The sequence below is a fragment of the Vulpes vulpes genome, chromosome 3 (assembly GCF_048418805.1).
Source record: "Vulpes vulpes isolate BD-2025 chromosome 3, VulVul3, whole genome shotgun sequence".
Lineage (NCBI taxonomy): Eukaryota > Metazoa > Chordata > Mammalia > Carnivora > Canidae > Vulpes > Vulpes vulpes.
The window spans coordinates 111,626,662-111,644,617 of NC_132782.1; the positions used below are offsets into that span (position 1 = coordinate 111,626,662).

The 17,956-nt window shown below is 54.8% G+C and overlaps 1 protein-coding gene across 4 annotated transcripts in view; it reads right to left on the reverse strand.

The window, feature by feature from the left end:
- Positions 1 to 17,956, reverse strand: part of MGRN1 (mahogunin ring finger 1) — a 59,687-nt gene that overhangs the window by 14,881 nt on the left and 26,850 nt on the right. For all 4 annotated transcript variants that reach the window (XM_072751401.1, XM_072751398.1, XM_072751400.1 and 1 more), the window contains exons 2-10: positions 17,663 to 17,781; positions 16,085 to 16,173; positions 14,897 to 15,043; positions 12,309 to 12,426; positions 4,942 to 5,008; positions 4,256 to 4,305; positions 2,478 to 2,525; positions 1,786 to 1,854; positions 344 to 503 (exon numbers count right to left, since the gene is read on the reverse strand). In XM_072751401.1, coding sequence (XP_072607502.1) covers positions 344 to 503; positions 1,786 to 1,854; positions 2,478 to 2,525; positions 4,256 to 4,305; positions 4,942 to 5,008; positions 12,309 to 12,426; positions 14,897 to 15,043; positions 16,085 to 16,173; positions 17,663 to 17,781 — 867 coding nt within the window. The remainder of the gene's footprint in view (positions 1 to 343; positions 504 to 1,785; positions 1,855 to 2,477; positions 2,526 to 4,255; positions 4,306 to 4,941; positions 5,009 to 12,308; positions 12,427 to 14,896; positions 15,044 to 16,084; positions 16,174 to 17,662; positions 17,782 to 17,956) is intronic.

Consider the following 17,956-nt stretch of genomic DNA (forward strand, 5'->3'; position numbering starts at 1 on the left):
AAAAAAAAAAAAAAGAAAACATCTGGAGTGCTCCTGGAAACAAACTCCTGTCGGCTGTCCACCTCACCAGGACTGGTTTTTTACATCAAAATATTGTCCACGTAACACTTAAAGGTGTGATTCACAGGCCACTTTCTGTCCCGTTCCAAGTTCACGGCAAGCACCTGCCCTGGCACCGTTCCCGCCGTTAACTCCCGAAGTCTGATGTTCGGGGATGTGAGCCGCACACGTGCCAGCGCGGTCGCCAGGGGTACCGACCACCTGCGCCAAGTACACGTCCCACTCGCTGTGCCCCGGGGCGGGAGGCGACAGCCCGCAGCCCCCTAGCCCTGGCCCCACTCACGCAGCCGGCAGATGGGGCAGTTGCTGGCCTGGTAGCGCAGCGTGTCCGCACACGAGTTACACAGGCAGAGGTGCCGGCAGGGCAGGATCAGCGTGTCCCGCAGGTCTGACAGGCACACCACACACTCGTTGCTGTTGTCGCTATTCTCCTCGTCCGAGGGCTGCGGGGACACGGAGGGTCCGAGTGTCAGCGGGCTCCCCAGGGCCACAGGCAGAGGCCAGGGCAGGGAGGTGTTCCCATCTTCAGGGGACACGGCCCAGAGCTCAGACCCGGACACACACACCAAACCAAGAAAACCCACGTTTCCTCCTATTCCCTGGAACCACAGAGCAGCGTGGAAAAGGCCCACAGTACAGGCATGTCTTACAGAGGGCGCCCACATACTGGGTTGAAACTGAAAAAAATCAGACAAGTCCACCTTGTCTAATCAAAATGAGTGTCTGGATCAAGAGATGACAACCCTGTAAAAGAGCAAACTACAGCCCCACCAGCTGTTTCTGTAAATCAAGTTTTACCGGTACCCAGCCTTGCCCCTTGGTTTCCAAACAGCAACGCTGCTTGTGTGCAATCTGTAAAATCAGGGCACTGAATAGGCATGACAGACGCCACACGGCCACTGAAGGTGACAACACATACCACCAGGCTGTTTGTGGAAGGGGGTGCTGACACATGAAGCACGCAGAGAACACTCCGAGACTAAGGGCCCGACCAAAGTGCCCTGACTTCCGGCTTTCAGCCGGTCCCAGCTGTCACAGAGGCTTGCGTGTAAGACTTCCAGAAACGTTTAAGAGATGGCAGTGTCACTTGTGCCTTTCAAATGATGACAAAGGCACAGGCCGATGCTCGCCAGACCACAGCTCCGTCAGCCACGTGCTTTGGCCACAGGTGTGCAGAGGGCTCGGGGCTGGGGGGCTGGCCACCGGCGGGGGCCACTAGAGCTCACCCCGAGGGGGTGGGAAGGGGCCCCACACACCAGGCTATCCCTGCCCACGCAATGGCTGGCAACTCAATGATGTTAACAAGCCAGGGAATTTGTTGGAAAAAGAATAAAATGCCCCATAGGCTCTGTTAACTCTTCTATTTATTCATTCATTACTATTGCTATGATCTTTAAGTAATCTCTACAGCCAACGTGGGGCTCCGCCACCCAGGGATCCCCAGGGGGCTCAAACCTACAATCCCAAAATCAAGGGCCGCACACTCACCGACCCAGCCACCCAGGTTGTCCTTCTCTGTGAAAGCCTTTGAAAAGTTAAAGAAACCTGGAGTCTGGGGTCCTGGGCCCCCCTGGGGAAGGCACACAGGGGACTAGCCCACAGGGCCAGGGCCAGGACTGGGGCTTTTGGGCAAGCCCCTCCAGGAGCCGGCTCCCGGGCAGGTGGAAGGGAAGATGAGAGTGAGGTCCACTCACAGTCCCAGCCGAGGTCACCACCAGCACAAACCTTGGTCTCCTGGTTGTTCTTGTTCTCGATGCCGTAGATCTCCTGCAGCAGGTAGCTGACCCGGTCCACCTGGAGAACACAGAGGTATCCGGGCACTGGCCGGCCCCACTCAGGAGCCCCGCTGTACCCCCTGGCCCAACACCACTTCCCAGGGGCCAGGCCTGGGTCCCAGAGCAGGTGTGGTTTGAAATTCTGCCCACCTGCACCTCAGCGAGTGGGCCCAGGGCCAGGAGGAGCGTACCCGGCCCAGCCCAGCCCAGCGAGTGACACAGACAGAAGGGCAGGGGCTGGGGGCCCAAGGTTCTGCTCACCGAGGGGCATGGAGCCAACCTCCACTCGGGCCAGGCAAGCACACCCTCTACACCTACCCTCCCCCTCCCCAGGGAAAAGCCAATTTGAACCACCCATCACAGCTGCACAAGAGTGACCACACGTCACCGTGCTCAAAAGGTCACCGTGCTCAAAAGCAGTCTGAGCTGCATTTCCCTCCTAGCCCTAAGGAGGTCGAACCCTCCTCACCGAGCTGGGCGAAACTTGGGGCTGCAAGTCAATACTGGGACCTGGCGGGCGCACGCATGCACAGAGGGGCAGATCTGGACTTTCCAGAGCCCAGATGACGACTCTGGACAGTGAGTGTATTTGAGGGTCTTTAATATCAAAAGGGGTCACAGTGTTTCTCCTACCAGACTTACAATTTGCTTCTGCTTTAAAGGTTTCACAGAGAAGCTGCCATCAACGTGCTACCAGGGAGAAAGACACAGAGTTACAAGCTGGTACCACTTAGCAGCCCCGCCTGGCAGGCTGAAGGCCCTTCCTCAGCCATTCCACATCCACAGCGGAAGGACGGGGCCCGGCCAGGTCTCTCCAAACGTGGCCCTCTGACTGGCCCTTGAAACTACCGGGAGCACCGCCTCACCCAGGTAACCCAACTCTCCGGGCAGTTCTCAAGCTCAGTCAGGTTTATGACCACTGGGCAAGTTCTGACAGGGACCAGAGCCCCCCAACAGCAAGCAGCAGTACCTGGACGGCAAGAAGTGACACAGCCCACTTCTAACCCCAAAGGGCTTGGCTTCACTGAGAAGACTGTGCACACACATATGTATAAGGAAAGCCCAAAGTTCTAAAAACTCTGAGAACTAAAGAAGGTAAACGGTGAATGTGCTGGGTGGCATCTGGGGAGACACACCGTCCAAAGTTCGAGGTTCATGAAGGTATGAGATCCGAGACTCATGAAGCCACCAGTTAAGTCACCCCTCGGAGTCAACTGAGACCAGCACTCAGCATTTTCAGTGGGTTGGACTCCAGAGAGAAAGCAGTTTCTCACTGGGCTCTAAACTGGAAGCGCAGACGGAGTTTGCCATCACCCACCTGCCCCGCTCACCACAGAAGCACACAGTACAGTTACCACCTCTTCTGACAAGGCCGGGCTTGGGGAGCGCAGCTGGCGAGGGAGACGCCCAACCTCTACCCTGAGCGCTCAGCGCCACCACAGCCCAGGGGCCAGGGGAGCACGGGACACATGTGCCAAAGGGGCCTTGGGCCCAGCTGTCCTCACTCCCTGGGAAGTCTGGAAAGACCCAGATCACAGGCAGGAGAGCTGGGCACCGCCCTCAACACTCTACAGGCTGCGTGTGCACACACCGGGCTGAGGAAACGAGGGGTCAGCAGGATGATGCCCACGTGTGGTGCTAAGTCCAGAAGAAGCAGCCTGAGCCTGGTTTCCTCCCAGGGTCCCTGATCCTCGTCCAGCCAGGCCACAGGCTGGTGCTGGAAACACTTTACAATCTGCAGAGTGCAGGCCAAGGTCAAAGGGCCTTGGGGAGTGGGGCTGTCAGTCATGACATTCTCAAGCAGGGGATGCACCCCCACCACCTCCAGCAAGGGGCTCGGTGAGCGGAGGATCTGTTCCCAACACAGCCAGGCACTTGCTTGCTGCATGAACACACAACTGCCTGGCCCCGTGAACAGCAGTGACTGGCAAATGGGACCATCCCCAGGCCCCACGACATCCTAACGCAGAGACAACGATGGGGCTGACCATTCTCACTACACCCCACGTAATATGTCCATGAGCAAGAACAGCTGGAGAGACTGGGGACTCGGGTCTGCGTGGAAGAAAGGGGCAAACACCTAAGTTCAAATACGCATCAGGCTGAAGGTAATGTGAATTCTTGCACGTAAACGACCTCCTAGTATGTGAGGCACCCCCAACTCAGGGACTCCAGGAGGGCCTGGAGGTCTTTTCTCTCTGCCCCTCCGGGCACATCTGATACCCTTTGAAAAGCCTCCCTCAAGGCGCAGCCCCTTGGAGCCCAGAGTAACTGGAGAGCCCGCCACGTGCCCGGAGCCCCTGGCACTAAGCCCACCTGGCCCAGCCTGGACCCCAAGTTCAGACTTCTAGTCTCAAAACACCACCCCTCTGCCCATGCTCCCTGGTAACAGGCACAGTAAAGGGCAGGACGGCACTTACCTTTTCAAAGGCGGCCAAGAGCACGTGGGCGTGGCCAGTCACTTCCACAACTACCCGGGAGAGAGAGGAGGGAGCGGTCAGAACTGGCCTCAACCCCTCTTCTGCCCCCTACCCTGAGCTTCTCTCTTTCTTAGCTGCTGCTTCCCAATACTCTCAGCTGGAGAGCCCAAAACCCATGGGGGGATCGTCCTCAGCTTGCCTTCCTCTGCCTGGGGGGCCTGCTGCTCCCTCTGGCCACACCTCCTCCAGAGCCCACTCAAAGTGCCCACTGCTGGCTCTGCATGGAGGGACATTCAGACACAGTTGAGAAGCCAGGACTCGGCTGGGAGGGGTCCCATGCCCTAGGCCAGGGGGCCCGCAGCCTACAGTAGCAGCAACAGAGAGACCCAGCAAGCCTGGCAGGAGAAAGGGCCTCGAGCCAGCCCATCAGCGTGGCCTGACGTGCTGACAGCCACAGCTCCCGGCCCGCCCTGCTCTGTGCCCTTCTCTGCTGTCTTCCATCATCCCACGGGGGTGGAGGCCAGAACCCAGCAGCCGGCCGGCTCCGAGCTTGAACCCATGGCCCCAAATGTGCTAAGTGGGCTGAGCCAACGTCTTTCATCACTTCGGGAATAAAGTCCTCCCTGCTGAATGAGGTGAGAAAGGTCCACGCCCAGAAGGGAGATGGACAAGGAAAGGCCGCTCACCGTCTCCTTCATCCACCACGGCCTGGATGACCACTGGAAACACACCTCGGTCCAGGTCAAAGTTCAACTGAGGAGAAAAGGAGGCGAGAACAGTCAGACCGAGCTGGAGGGAGGAGGCGCGGTGAGGACGGCATCACAGCAGAGCTCACGAAGACAGACGAAACGGCGAGGGAAGATAGCCAGCTGCACCTTTTTTTTTTTCTCTTTTGGCAAAATAGGTAAAAGTGATTAAAATGGCAAGTTGTGTAACTGAGCGGCATCAAGTACATCTGTAAGGCCAGGTTAACCATCACCACCATCCAGAGCACTCTCCTCATGCCCATGGGAACCCCGACCCCATCACCCCAGCCCTCCCCACGGGGTCAGCCCCACTCTGTGTCCACGGATTCACCTGGTCTGCACATTTCACAGGAGCAGGACCTCCCAGCACCTACCTTTCCTGTCTGGCTTCCTTCATCACGCACCGTGTTTCCGAGGCTGCCCTCACTGCACCCCTCTGCTGCCCGCCCAGACCCCACTCTCCAACCTGCCTGCCAAGGGACGCCTGGGCTGCCCCATTTCAGGCTTCCACGCACACCAATGGATGGCATCTGAGCTCCGGGCGAGCCGGTGTTCAGCCTTGTGAAGAAAGGTGCCTGGCTTGTCCCCACCAAGAGCAGAAAGCAAGTGGCCACAATGTGGCGCGCAGGTGAGCACAAGAAGAAACCTGCTCGCACTTTTCCTACTCTGTGGCTCCAGGCTGCTCCCGGGCCAAAGGCTGCTCTCCTCCCCACACCTGTCTACCTGGGCACAATCTCCACATCCGCTCCCCAGCAGGGGTCACAAGCCAGGACAGGACCCACAGGGCAGAGGAGACCAGCTGAGGACACCCCAGGCAGGGCTGCAAGAGGAGGCCCAGAAACTGCCTCTGGGTCCCAGATTGTCAGTGGGAGGAGGGACCAGGAGGGGCCAGGTACTAGGATGGAATCTGACTCCACCCCCCAAGCCTCAGTCTCTCTGTCTGTGAGATGGGGTAAAAGCGGTGCATTGTGCACATGGTAGCTGGGAAGACACACAGTGAGCACCAGCCACGCAAAGCTCCGCACGTTCAGGCGGCAGAGCTGAGGAGGAAGGTGGTCTGGGAGGGCCTCACAGAGATGCACAAGACATGGATTCCCAGGAACGCAGGACTCTGCATGCAGGGAGGCGGACGACGTGTTTGGGCCCCCCAGGCCTCTGCCAGGCCTCATGCTTGCTGCAGCCTCAGGGTAGAGGGCTATACTACAGAAATCCAGACTCTGAAGAGGGAGGGGTCCCTCACTGCACTCCTGCCTTGTTCTGGGGTGACCCGTGGGGCGTGGGAGAAGTGACCACCTGAGACAGGAGATACGGTCATCCACAGCTACCCAGGGGACAGGGGCCCCTCTGTGAGCCTGTTTCTGCCCTCCCCACCCTAAGTTGGGGCACGGGGGGCCATCTTGCCACTACTGCCCTAAAGTTATCCTGATAATGTCAACACTGGGGGATGTGCAGGCACTGCCCTTATGAGTGCTGTAATTCAGCCCAGGAAAGGGAGGGTTCAGGTAAGAGCCTGACGGGGAGCAGAGCTGTGTGCACAGAGCCCACCCCACACCTGCACTTCTGGCCAGTTGCTGGCCAGTTGCTGGACCACAACCCCCACTGCTGCTGGGGGGTGGAGGGCACAACGGAGTGCCCTGAGAAGCCACAAGTGACTTGCATTTTCTTCCTCCCTTGCACCCTGAGTGCAGCCTCAGCACCAGCTGCCGGTCGGTGTTTTGCTGGTGCTTGGATAATAGACACCGGTCTGAGGAGGCATGCGCGGTGGCTCCACCAGCAGGCAGTGACCCCAGCCCTCCTCTCCTGTCCTGCTGGCACACGGGGCTCACAACAGACAGACCGTGTTCAGTGAGCACTCTGCACACCTGACCTCATGCACCTGCCGCCACCCTACAGAGAGGGACTGTTTCTACCTCCAGTGGGCAGATGGGAAACCAAGGCCCACAGAGGTGGCACAACTTGCCCAATGCTTCATGGAGAGAGAGCAACGGGCCAGGGTCACCTCCAGGCCTTGCCCGCCTATGTGCTCCCCGCTCCTGGGAAAGGCCATGCTACTGCCCCAGACACTCTTGGTGCTTCTAATCTCGAGACTGCTCTTACCAAGTCTGAGCAAAGGTGCAGATGGCTAATGTCTAGCATCCAGGAACCCTCTTCAGGTGGCAGCACCCCAACTTTCCTTGGGGAAAAATTTGGGAGCGACCTCAGTCCTACCTGAATCCGTGTGGTCTGGCCAGAGGACAGCGTGCACCTGCCTCAACTGGGAGCCAGGGCGAGAGAGGAGAGTACGCAGCCTAGGACAGACCCAGGGGACCCAGGCCAAGACTACCTCGCACCCCGAGGTCTGCAGAGCGCCAGCCTGAGGCCAGCAGAGATGGAGCGACTCTGTCCTGACGACTTGGGCCTCAGGAGGAAAGCCCAAGGCATCAATCTGGCTTTTTCAGAATCTATGCCAATAAATTCCTGGTTTTCCTTTCTAAGTCATATTGAGATGTGTTTTTTTCTGTCAACCAAAAGTCCTGACACATGCCATTTGAAGGCTCTGCGGCAGCAGACTCACTCGCACCTCTCACTAACAGCTCAGTGACCACGTCCAGGGAGCCCAGGGCAGCGTCCTACCCTCCGTATTCCTTCAACTGACTCAGCAAAGCCTGAGAGAAGATCAGCCCTGGCTGGCCCAGTTTGAGGCCAGAAGACCATGACAGACAAGAAGGGAAATGACCCCAGCCTCCCTGGGCACCAGGGCCCAGGCTCTGCACTGCCCTGGAACGTCCAGGCACACCAAGCCTCCACCCAAGGAGCTGTCACCCTTCACCTCTCTCTCTCTCTCTCTCTCTCTCTCTCTCTCTCTCTCTCGTGAATAAATAAAATCTTAAAAAAAAAAAAATTAAAGTGGGGGGGTGGGTAGCTCAGTTAGTTAAGTGGCTGACGCATGATTTCAGCTCAGGTTGTGATCTCAGGGTCCTGAGGGCTCAGCAGGGAGTCTGCTTTTCTCCTTCTCCCTCCCAGTCTGCTCCTGCCCCACTCTAAAATAAATAATTTTAAAAAATAAGTTAATTAGGGCAGCCTGGGTAGCTCAGCGGTTTAAGCACCCAGGGCGTGATCCTGGAGTCCCTGGATCGAGTCCCACGTCGGGCTCCCTGCATGGAGCCTGCTTCTCCCTCTGCCTATGTCTCTGCCTCCCTCTCTATCATAAATAAATAAATAAAATCTTAAAAAAACATAAGTTAATTAAATTAAAAAGCAAATCACAGCCAAAAGAAATGAAAACATACATCCACGCAAAAATTTGTAGACAAAAATTTGTACAGTGCTATTTGTAACCACCCAAAGCTGGAGACAACCTGAATGCCCATCCCACTGAGAAACATACACAAAACGTGGTCCAACCACACAATGGACTATTATGAGACACAAAATGGAACAAAGTACCAGCACCTGCTACAACACAGATGAAGAAACGGTGCTCAGTGACAGAAGCCAACCACAAAAGGCCACATACTGTACAACCCTGTTGCTATGAAACATCCAGAACAGGCAAATCCAAAGTAGGGCGATAAAGGAGATGAGCGGCGGCCAGGGGCTGGATCCAGGGAGGGCTGGGGAGTGCCTGCTGATGGGCACAGCAGTTCTTCTGGGGGTGATAAAAATGCCCTGGAGTTCAGTGGTGGTGATGGCTGCACAAGTCTGAACACAGATCTTCTTCAACTTACAATAAGGTTACATCTTGAGAAACCCCTTGTAAGTTAAAAACATCATATGTAGAAAATGCATTTAAGGCACATGCTCAGAACACTTACAGCAGCCTGCAGCTGGGCAAAATCACCTCACACAAAGCCTATTCCGTAAAAGAGCGCTGAGCAACTCATGGAATGTACTGGACACCGTACTGAGAGGGAAAAACAGAATGGCAGGAGAGACAGCCCTGGTCAGTCTGCCAGTCGCCGACGCTCGTGACCGCGGGGCCAACCAAGCCATGCACCGCCAGCCCGGCAGAGGAGGCAGCTCCAAAATTCGAAGTACAGTTTCTACTGAGTGCCTGTCACTTTTATACCATCTTGAAGTTGAAAAATCACATAAGTCGAACCATCTTAAGTCAGGGATCATCTATCTGGTAAATAACCCCAAACTGTGCAGTTTAAAGGGTAAATTGTAAAAAAATAAAATAAAATAAAATAAAATAAATAAAATAAAATAAAATAAAATAAAATAAAATAAAATAAAATAAAATAAAATAAAATAAAATTAAAATAAAATAAAATAAAATAAAATAAAAATAAAAATAAAAATAAAAATAAAAATAAAAATAAATAAATAAATGGTAAATTGTGCAGTATGGGAATTCTATCTTGGTGAGATGCTTAAAATAACTACAGGATAATATTTGTACAGCACGACCACATCTTTACAACAAACAAATGTATGTGGGGAAAAAGTCTGGAATATATACTCTACATTGTCAGAAGCGGTACCTCTGGAGAAGGAGATTCAACTGGGGGGTGTTTTGCCTCACAAATTCTGTATAGTTTACACATTTACCACAAGCAGGCATTACCACTATGATCTTTAAATAGGCAAGTCCATCACTTCTCGGCCTTTTGGCTAAGATCAAGTGTAAACAGGCAAGTCCAGGGGAAATGGCTAAAGGGTGGCTGGCCTGGGGACACCTAGTTATGTCTGGAAATGTCCCTGGTTGTCACACGGGGGAGGGGAAGCTCCTGACACCTGGCAGGTAGAGGCCAGGGGTCCTCGACATCCCACAGTGCATGGGACAGCCCTCACCACGGAGATGGCCTGGGCACCAAGGGTCGACAGCACTGAGCCTGAGAAGCCCTGGGTGAGGAAAAATCTGGGTTTGGTGCCTGACGTCTGTCAGGCCTCTAACACCTGCCAACGTCCGCTTTAGCACCTCTAGCAGGCAGCAACACCGTTAGAGGATGGAATGACACCTCGTTCTCCGGAAAGCTTAACTTCCGGGACCTTCTATCTATGGCAAGGCTTAGCAGTTTCCCAACTACAGTATAACTGATAAAATTTCCATTTAAAAATACATGTAACAGGGTGTCTGGCTGTCTGTGTTGGTAGAGTACGTGATTCCTGATCTCAGGGTCGTGAGTTAAGCCCCGACTAGAGCTTACTTTAAAAAAAAAAAAAGAAAGGAAAGAAACAAACAAACATACACGTAATAGGGGTGCCTGGGTAGTGCAGTCAGGTGAGTGACCCACTCCTGATTTCAGCTCAGGTCATGATCTCAGGGTCGTGGGATGGAGCACGGAGTCAGGCTCCATGTTGAAAACTGAGCAGGGTTTCTGCTTGGGATTCTCTCTCCCTCTCCTTCTACCCCTCTCCTACTCGTACTCTCTCTCCTTCTCTAAAAAAAAAAAAAAAAAAAAAAAAAAAAAAAAAAAAAAAATTTAAGATTTAAAAAATTTATTCATGAGAGACACAGAGACACAGGCAGAAGGAGAAGCAGGCTCCCTGTGCATAGCCCAGTGCAGGACTCGATCCCAGGACCCCGGGATCACGCCCAGAGCTAAAGGCAGATGCTCAACCACTGAACCATCAAGGTGTCCTAAAAGTTTTTTTTTAATTAAAAAAAAAAAAAAAAAAACATGTAACAGAAGGGAAAATGGGAGTGATCTCTTAATGGGTGCAGAATTTCCTGCTGTGAGTGACAAAAATGTTCTGGAACTACAGAGATAGGCTTTCAGGACAATGCTAAATGTCATAATGCTAAATTTTACGTGTATTCTATTGCATTAAAAAAAAAAAAACATAAAAGACGAAGTGAGCTGATTTTGAGAACACACAAGCTGAGGTGATAATCAGAGAAGGCAAAGACGAGGAAGGAGTCCCAGGATAAGTCCATACCAGACAGGCCTGAGTGGCCACCTACCACTCCCTCTGCGCCTGCCACCACTCCTGCCATGCCCACTGTGCCACACGCTGACAAGCTGGAATGTAGGCTCCTGATGCTCTACGGGAGGACAGGGGATGCCCCGTGTGGTACTTCAGACTGGCTGAGGAGCCAAGTGTGCCCCCAGGACAACTGACCTCACTGGGAGTTGGGAACCCAAACTGCAGGCCTGATTCAGCACATCTGCAAATTTGCAAAATGCCAGCCAAGGGACTATACTATGAACAGAGGTCACCAAACGGAAGTGCAGCCTCAGCCCAACCCTCCCCACAAGTGACCACAGGGTGGGGGCACCCATCTGTCTGCTCAACCCTTCTGCCCACCCAGCCCCCTCCTTTGGAGAGCACCTTTCCCCCATTCCAGGATGGGGGCAGGACCACATGCACATGCTGGGTATCCCAACTGGGAGCGTGTACACACAAGGATGGAACCATCTCATGGAATGGACTGGGGGCGAGGGGTCCCCAGGGACTGGCTGCTCAGCTTTTCCTGTGACTCTAACGGCCCCATCCTTCTTTCAGAAGGCTTTCTGACGTAAGTGACACAGAGGCAGCTTCTGCTGCTTGCCATCGAAGCACCCTGACAAGCAAGCACACACACGGTCAAGAGCAAACACCGCGGCGTGGACTTCACCTCCCAACACAGTCCACCATCTTTCTTATCGCATACGTGAAATACAGTGTCTGTCTGCATCAACTCTTCCAAGCGCAGAAGGGGCTTTCCACGTCAGTCTGCACAGTATACACAGATGGCTTTCACCACATGGCTCCAAGGCCGTGTGGCATCCCGTTATAGAAATGAGCCACGGGGGGGATCCCTGGGTGGCGCAGCGGTTTAGCGCCTGCCTTTGGCCCAGGGCGTGATCCTGGAGACCCAGGATCGAATCCCACATCGGGCTCCCGGTGCATGGAGCCTGCTTCTCCCTCTACCTGCGTCTCTGCTTCTCTCTCTCTGTGTGTGTGACTATCATAAATAAATTAAATAAAAAATAAAAAAAGATTGAAAAAAAAAAAGAAATGAGCCACGGTGCCTCACTTTATATACATATGTATGTGGTTCCCTAACACAAGGGAATAAGCAATCCCCTCATCGCGACATACAGGTTGTTTCCATTTCTTTTGCTACTACAGACAAAGCTTCGATCACCATCCTTCATGTGACATAACTACCATCCCCAGCGATGGAACCACAGGCTGGAAGGGATCCTGCCCCACTGCAGTCTCGTGGCCCCACCAGGGCCCCGAGGCCGGGTCCAGGAGCCTATAACTGCTGCTACCACGGGACCCAGACCCCGCTCTCCGGTCCAGGCTCCACCGAGCCACCCCCGATGCTCGTCCAAGCAGACAGGCCACAAGCGGAAGGGAATTCGGGAAAGGAGTTCCTGGCAGAAGGTTACCTCGTCATCCTTCCACTCGGAGAAGTCAATCTTGAAGGAGGGCAGAGAGAACTGCTGGCTCACCCCTCTCTTGTAGTGGACAGTCTCGGACTGCAGAGCGGGGCTCCTGGGGCTGTACCTGGAGGGGCAGCCGGGAGAAAGGCGCTGACACTCTGCGAGAGCAAACAGCCACCGCGCCCAGGGCCTCGGGGCGACCCCGAGCACAGGGGCCTCTGATGCAGGGGCTGCCAGCACTGGTCCTTGGGGACCGAGCAGAAATTGGACATGTGGGACCCACACTTCCCATCTCTTCCTGCAAGACCCAGCCGCCCCGTGGCGGGGCAGGGCCCTGAGCCCACCCCTGGCCTCGGGGGCCTTGTTCTGCTCGCTACCTGCCCTGCCCGGGCATGCCTGGTTACAAGTCCTCTGGAGCCCACCCCTGCCCCATAATGCCTTTCCAGATCTGGCTACGCCTCCCGCTCTGAACAAACACGGTGTAATAAACCTGTACGCAAAGTGCAGTGTCCCCCAAAACTCACCCTCAAGCCTGCTCCCTGCCGCCTGCTTCTCTGCACCAGCCACAACCCACGCCCGAATGCACGGGAGTCTGCTGTCCAATATTCGAGCGGCAGGCCACCCACACCTGCTCCCTCACTGCTGACGGGCAAGTCGTCCCAACTGCCACATGCAGAGGTGCATGCAGGGGCTTCACTGTGGGGCTACACTAACTGATTCCATCAGGCCCCCCACTGGTGAACACCAGTCTCCAGCATCTTGCTATTCCACATACTGCTCCCAGGACTCTGTTCTACATACATCTTTGCCACATATACAAGCACATTCCCAAGATAAATTCCCAGAAAAGGAACAGCTGGGTCAAAGAGTGTTCACTCTTTGAGAATTTTCAATTCTGAGCAACTCTGGCTTCTCACCATTGGAGAGACCATTGGACATGACCCTGACAAAGCTCCCCCCACCCACTCCACACCCACCATTCCCGGGGCTTCTCTTAGACAAAAGACTCTGGAGAGCCTGAGAGACTGGGGGAAAGGGGGTGGGGGGTGCTCTTGTAGGCACAAAGAGAGAGGGCCCCTCCACCTGCCAGAGGCCAGAGGCCCTTCCTTCCCCATGAGAATCCAGGCCTCAGCCTACAGTAAAGGCAAAGGCTAGGCCTCTGCTGCCCTGCAAACCTGGGCTTTTTCTCTGGGACCCCAGATCTGCCCCCTTTTTCACTTGTCAGGTAGTAGGGAGGGGATCAGGGAAGGGGCAGAAGGGTCATCTGCCCTGCAGCTCAAGCACAAATAGAATTTCCAGGCTAAGGCAAACAGGCCTGGGCACAGGCTTCTGGGACCCAGAGCCTTCCTGCTTCTCTCTGTTCTGGTGACTTCTGTGCTCAAACCACTCAATTCCAGCAAACTCAGAAAGGAAGCAGGCTCCCAGCCACTCCTGCCAGGTCTCAGGAAGGGGACAGAACAGCATCTTCCCACCACCCGCCCCAAGGATCCAAGACAAAGTCTCCAGGGACAGCCATGTCCTTTGCTCATGTGTCCTCTCAAGCATAGGGCACCTCTTACAAGCCCAAGTGTGACAGAGACAAAATCTGGGGGAGTGTGGGGTGGGTGGGCTGCTCGCCCGCACCTGCCTGCCTGCCCGTCCCCTGCCCCTCTCTGCGGCAGCCCCAGACCTTCCCCACAAGCCAGGACCCCTCCCCTGCGGCAGCCAAACTAGAGACAGAGGCCACAGAAACTTTACCCCAACTGCTGTGGCACTGTGGCCTTGCCACACGTGTCCTCCCACCTCCTGGTCAGGGGCCAGAGCAAGTGAGCATGGCCGAGGACAAAGGGCAGGGTCACAAGGAAAGAGCCAAAGGGCACTGGGCGGGTTGGGGAGGGACCTGGGCACCCACACCAGTGACAGCACCAGCAGGGTATCGCCTCACCTCTGGGAGGCAGGCCCCTGGATACTCCTGGATCTTCTAACTCTTGGCTTATGGTAAGGACACATTTGTAAATGGCTTGCGTCATTGAAAAAACAAAAGTAATCCAACGTTTGGGCTAGTGTGGAGCCTCACAAAAGAAAGTGTAGGAAAAGGAACTTTGTCCTCTGATTGCTGCCTGGAAGGGTGCGAGTAGTGGGGGGATGGTAAGGGCAGCCCCTAAGGGGCCCAGGCCTCCAGCCCAGGGAGCCCCATGGAGACCAAAGTGTTCCCTCCTGCAGGGAGTGCTCCCCACAAAGCCCCACCTCTGAGTCTCCTCCAGTAGCAGCAGCAAAGTCCTCAAAGGAATCCCTAGGGGGCCGCTTCAGTCCCCCAACCCCAGCTCAGGAAATTAAGGTACAAGCAGGCCAGGGCCAGCACCCGAAGCCTGAGCTTGGACCCCAGATCCAATTTGGCCCTCAGGTGGCTCTCTCCCCAACAGGACCCGAGTGGGCGCATTGCTGCTGGCCTGAGTCTCTGGTGGTCCTGAGGTTGTGGATTTCAAACTTTTGAGGTCAGCAGGATGCTTGTCGCAAATCAAGCATCCGGAAGCTCAAACGCACAACACAGACAATAGAAGCGCAGAAGCACGGCTGCCAGGGCCAGCCCCAGCCCCCCAGCCCCGGAGACTCACACGGCCGTCCCGTTCAGGAACTCCTCCACTGCCTGGCAGTAGATGGTGATGGCCACCCGGGCGTCGGCATCAAAGGTGAACTCCAGGCTGTAGAGGACGCGGGGCTTCTCGCTGTCCTCGGAGGGGCTGTCGGCACCATCTTTGTACCTATCAGGGAGGCAGAGGGACAGGCAGCAGGTCACCGGCCATGCCTGTACGTGTCTACCCGGCACAGCATGCGCATCCCCGCACCCGGGGCCCTTGGAGGTGATTGCCTGGAAATGTAAGGCCCACTGCCTGGTAGACAATAAGGCCCAACACGGCAGAGCTCTCCTTCCCTCATTGCCCGCCCACAGACAGGGAGGAGTCCTCCTGGTCCAGAGACAGCCCAGACATCTCAAGCCTCCCAGGTTAGAGCAGTTTCTCAGGCTGCTGACATTCGAGACTGGATCATTCTTGGCAGCAGGGCCGTCCTGTGCGCTGAAGGGTGTTGAGCAGCATCCCTGGTCTCTGCCCACCATAGGCCAGCAGCACCCAATCCCCTAGCTGTGACACCTAAAAGCATCTGCAGACTGGGACCAGTGTCCCTGGGGGCAGAGTTGCCAGTTGAGAATCCCTGGTTTAAAAAACAGAGTTTTGGGGCTCCTGGGGGCTCAGTTGGTTAAGTGTCTGCCCTCAGCTCAAGTCATGATCCCAGGATCCTTTGGTCGAGCCCTGCTCAGAGGGGAGCCTGCTTCTCCCTCTCCTCCTTATGTTCTCTCTCACCATCTCTCAAACAAATAAATAAAATCTGTTTTTTTAAGATTTTTTTAAGAGAGAGAGAGAGAGGGGCAGAGACACAGGCAGAAGGAGAAGCAGGCTCCAGGCAGGGAGCCCAACGTGGGACTCGATCCCGGGTCTCCAGTATCAGGCCCTGGGCTGAATGCGGTGCTAAACCGCTGAGCCACCCAGGCTGCCCTAAATAAATAAAATCTTAAAAAAAAAAAAAAAAAAAAAAAAAAAAACCACAAAAACAAAAACTGGAGTTTTACAAGCAGAGCCCTGCTGGCCCTTTCTCCCTCTACACCCCATGCTAGGAGCAACTCTGAGACTTGAGAGCTGCCTGTGGCCTCTGGCTCTCCACCCGAAATTAGCAGAGACTGGGGTCCCTCACCACTGCCCCCTCTCCCAGGTATCAGGGGCCCTAAGCAGGCTGGGGCAAAGCCTTACCTTACAAGCCGCAGGGAGTCTTTTCGGATGTTCACCAGGCTCCTAAGTGTCTTCACAGGCTCATGCGGGGCGGGGGTGACGTACGGAAACTAGGAGGGAAAAACCCAAAGCAAAAGCCAGGTGACTCCCTAAGGTGTGGCAGGGATAGAAAACGGGGATAATCAGAGCAACAGTCACAGCTCTGTACTCCCCGGGCCTTGTGCTCACTCACAAAGGAAACCACAGGCCTAGAGCCATCTGAAACGTTCCTGCCTGTGATAGCGCCCTGGATGGAGCTTTATCAGATGGTATCACTGGGAAAACAGAGGGGAGGGCCTAGGGGATCTCTCTGTATCACTTCTCACCACTTCAGGGGAGTCTACGAAGGTCTCAAAGTAAAAGTTTGAAAAATAACAGATTTATGGAACGTTTGTTAGGGCCGGGCCCTGCATGCAAACTGAGGCCTCAAAGACGGAAGGTGAGGTTGCTTTCTTGCTCTCAGGGACTCGGGAGGCTGGGGAGGGCAGCACGCCAGGCCCTAGCTCCTTGCTTCCCACCCACTAAATGATCAAGATGTCATGTCAACCAGCTGCTCTGTTGCTAAAACAGCCTAAAGACTGGTCCACCCTACCCCCTGCCAGGTCCATGGACTCCCCAGGACTCAGCAGCCTTAGGGAACAGAGTCCCACGTCTCCTGAAAGACAGGGCCTTCTGCTGGCCCCTCACCCACAATGGAGACCATCATTTTGAAGTACAAAACCCAATCCTTTGCTTAGCATCCCCCTCTCCATGGGCCCTCACTCAACCCCTGCTCTTTAGCCTCCATTCACAAAATGTTCTTTTCTTCATTGTCGGCACTCCCTGCAAGAATGGGATGGGAGGGGATCCCTGGGTGGCGCAGCGGTTTGGCGCCTGCCTTTGGCCCAGGGCGCGATCCTGGAGACCCGGGATCGAGTCCCACGTCGGGCTCCCAGTGCATGGAGCCTGCTTCTCCCTCTGCCTGTGTCTCTGCCTCTCTCTCTCTCTCTCTCTCTCTGTGACTATCATAAATTAAAAAAAAAAAAAAAAAAAAAGAATGGGATGGGATCTGTCCTCCACCCTCAGCCCCTGGAAGAGTCCTAGGCACGCAGCAGGTACCAAATGTGTGTTGAACAAATGGACAGCAGTGTGTAAGCGTGCACTTCTCTGACGTGACTAGTGAAAGCAAACACGTTAAAATGTTTTACTAGCCATCTGCAGGTCTCCTTTGGGTCATAACTCTTGCCCATTGTTCTACAGAACATGGATTTTGTTTTTTCTTTTTAAATAAAGTCATCCAAGAGGCCTGGGATCAAATCCATAAACTTCCATAAGCCCATAGCCTGGATGCACTGGGTTCTGCAGCAGCAGCCCTGTCTCCAGTGACACCTGCAGCCATCCTGCCTCTCTGGGGGAAGTGCCAGGACATGTCCCTGTACACACATGCACATGTCCTGCCAGCAGCTCTGTCTGGGACTCAGTGTCTGCTTGTCCTCAAAGCTGGCTATGGACAGCGGAGGGAAGGCACCTCACTGCCGCCACCCCACAACCCTAGCCCCAGCAAGACCCACCTGGACCCACCTGTACTGGACGATTGCCCAGGAAATTCAGATCCATGTTTTCTCCAAAGAGGTAACCTTCAGGGTGGGGAGTGTCAAATTTCTCGCCTCCCATGAAAAAGTGCGAGGCAAAGTAGTTTCCTGGTTAAGAAAGGAAACACGGTTGTAGATTATGAGGCTCGACACACCCCAGGGGAAGTGTGTGATGGCCAAGAGGCTCAGCCCTGAGAACAGCTTCACTTGGAGAGAAGCCTCACAGGCAGTCCCTCCCACTCTCAGCTCTAGGCTGGGCCTCAGCCCTGCAACATTGTCAAAC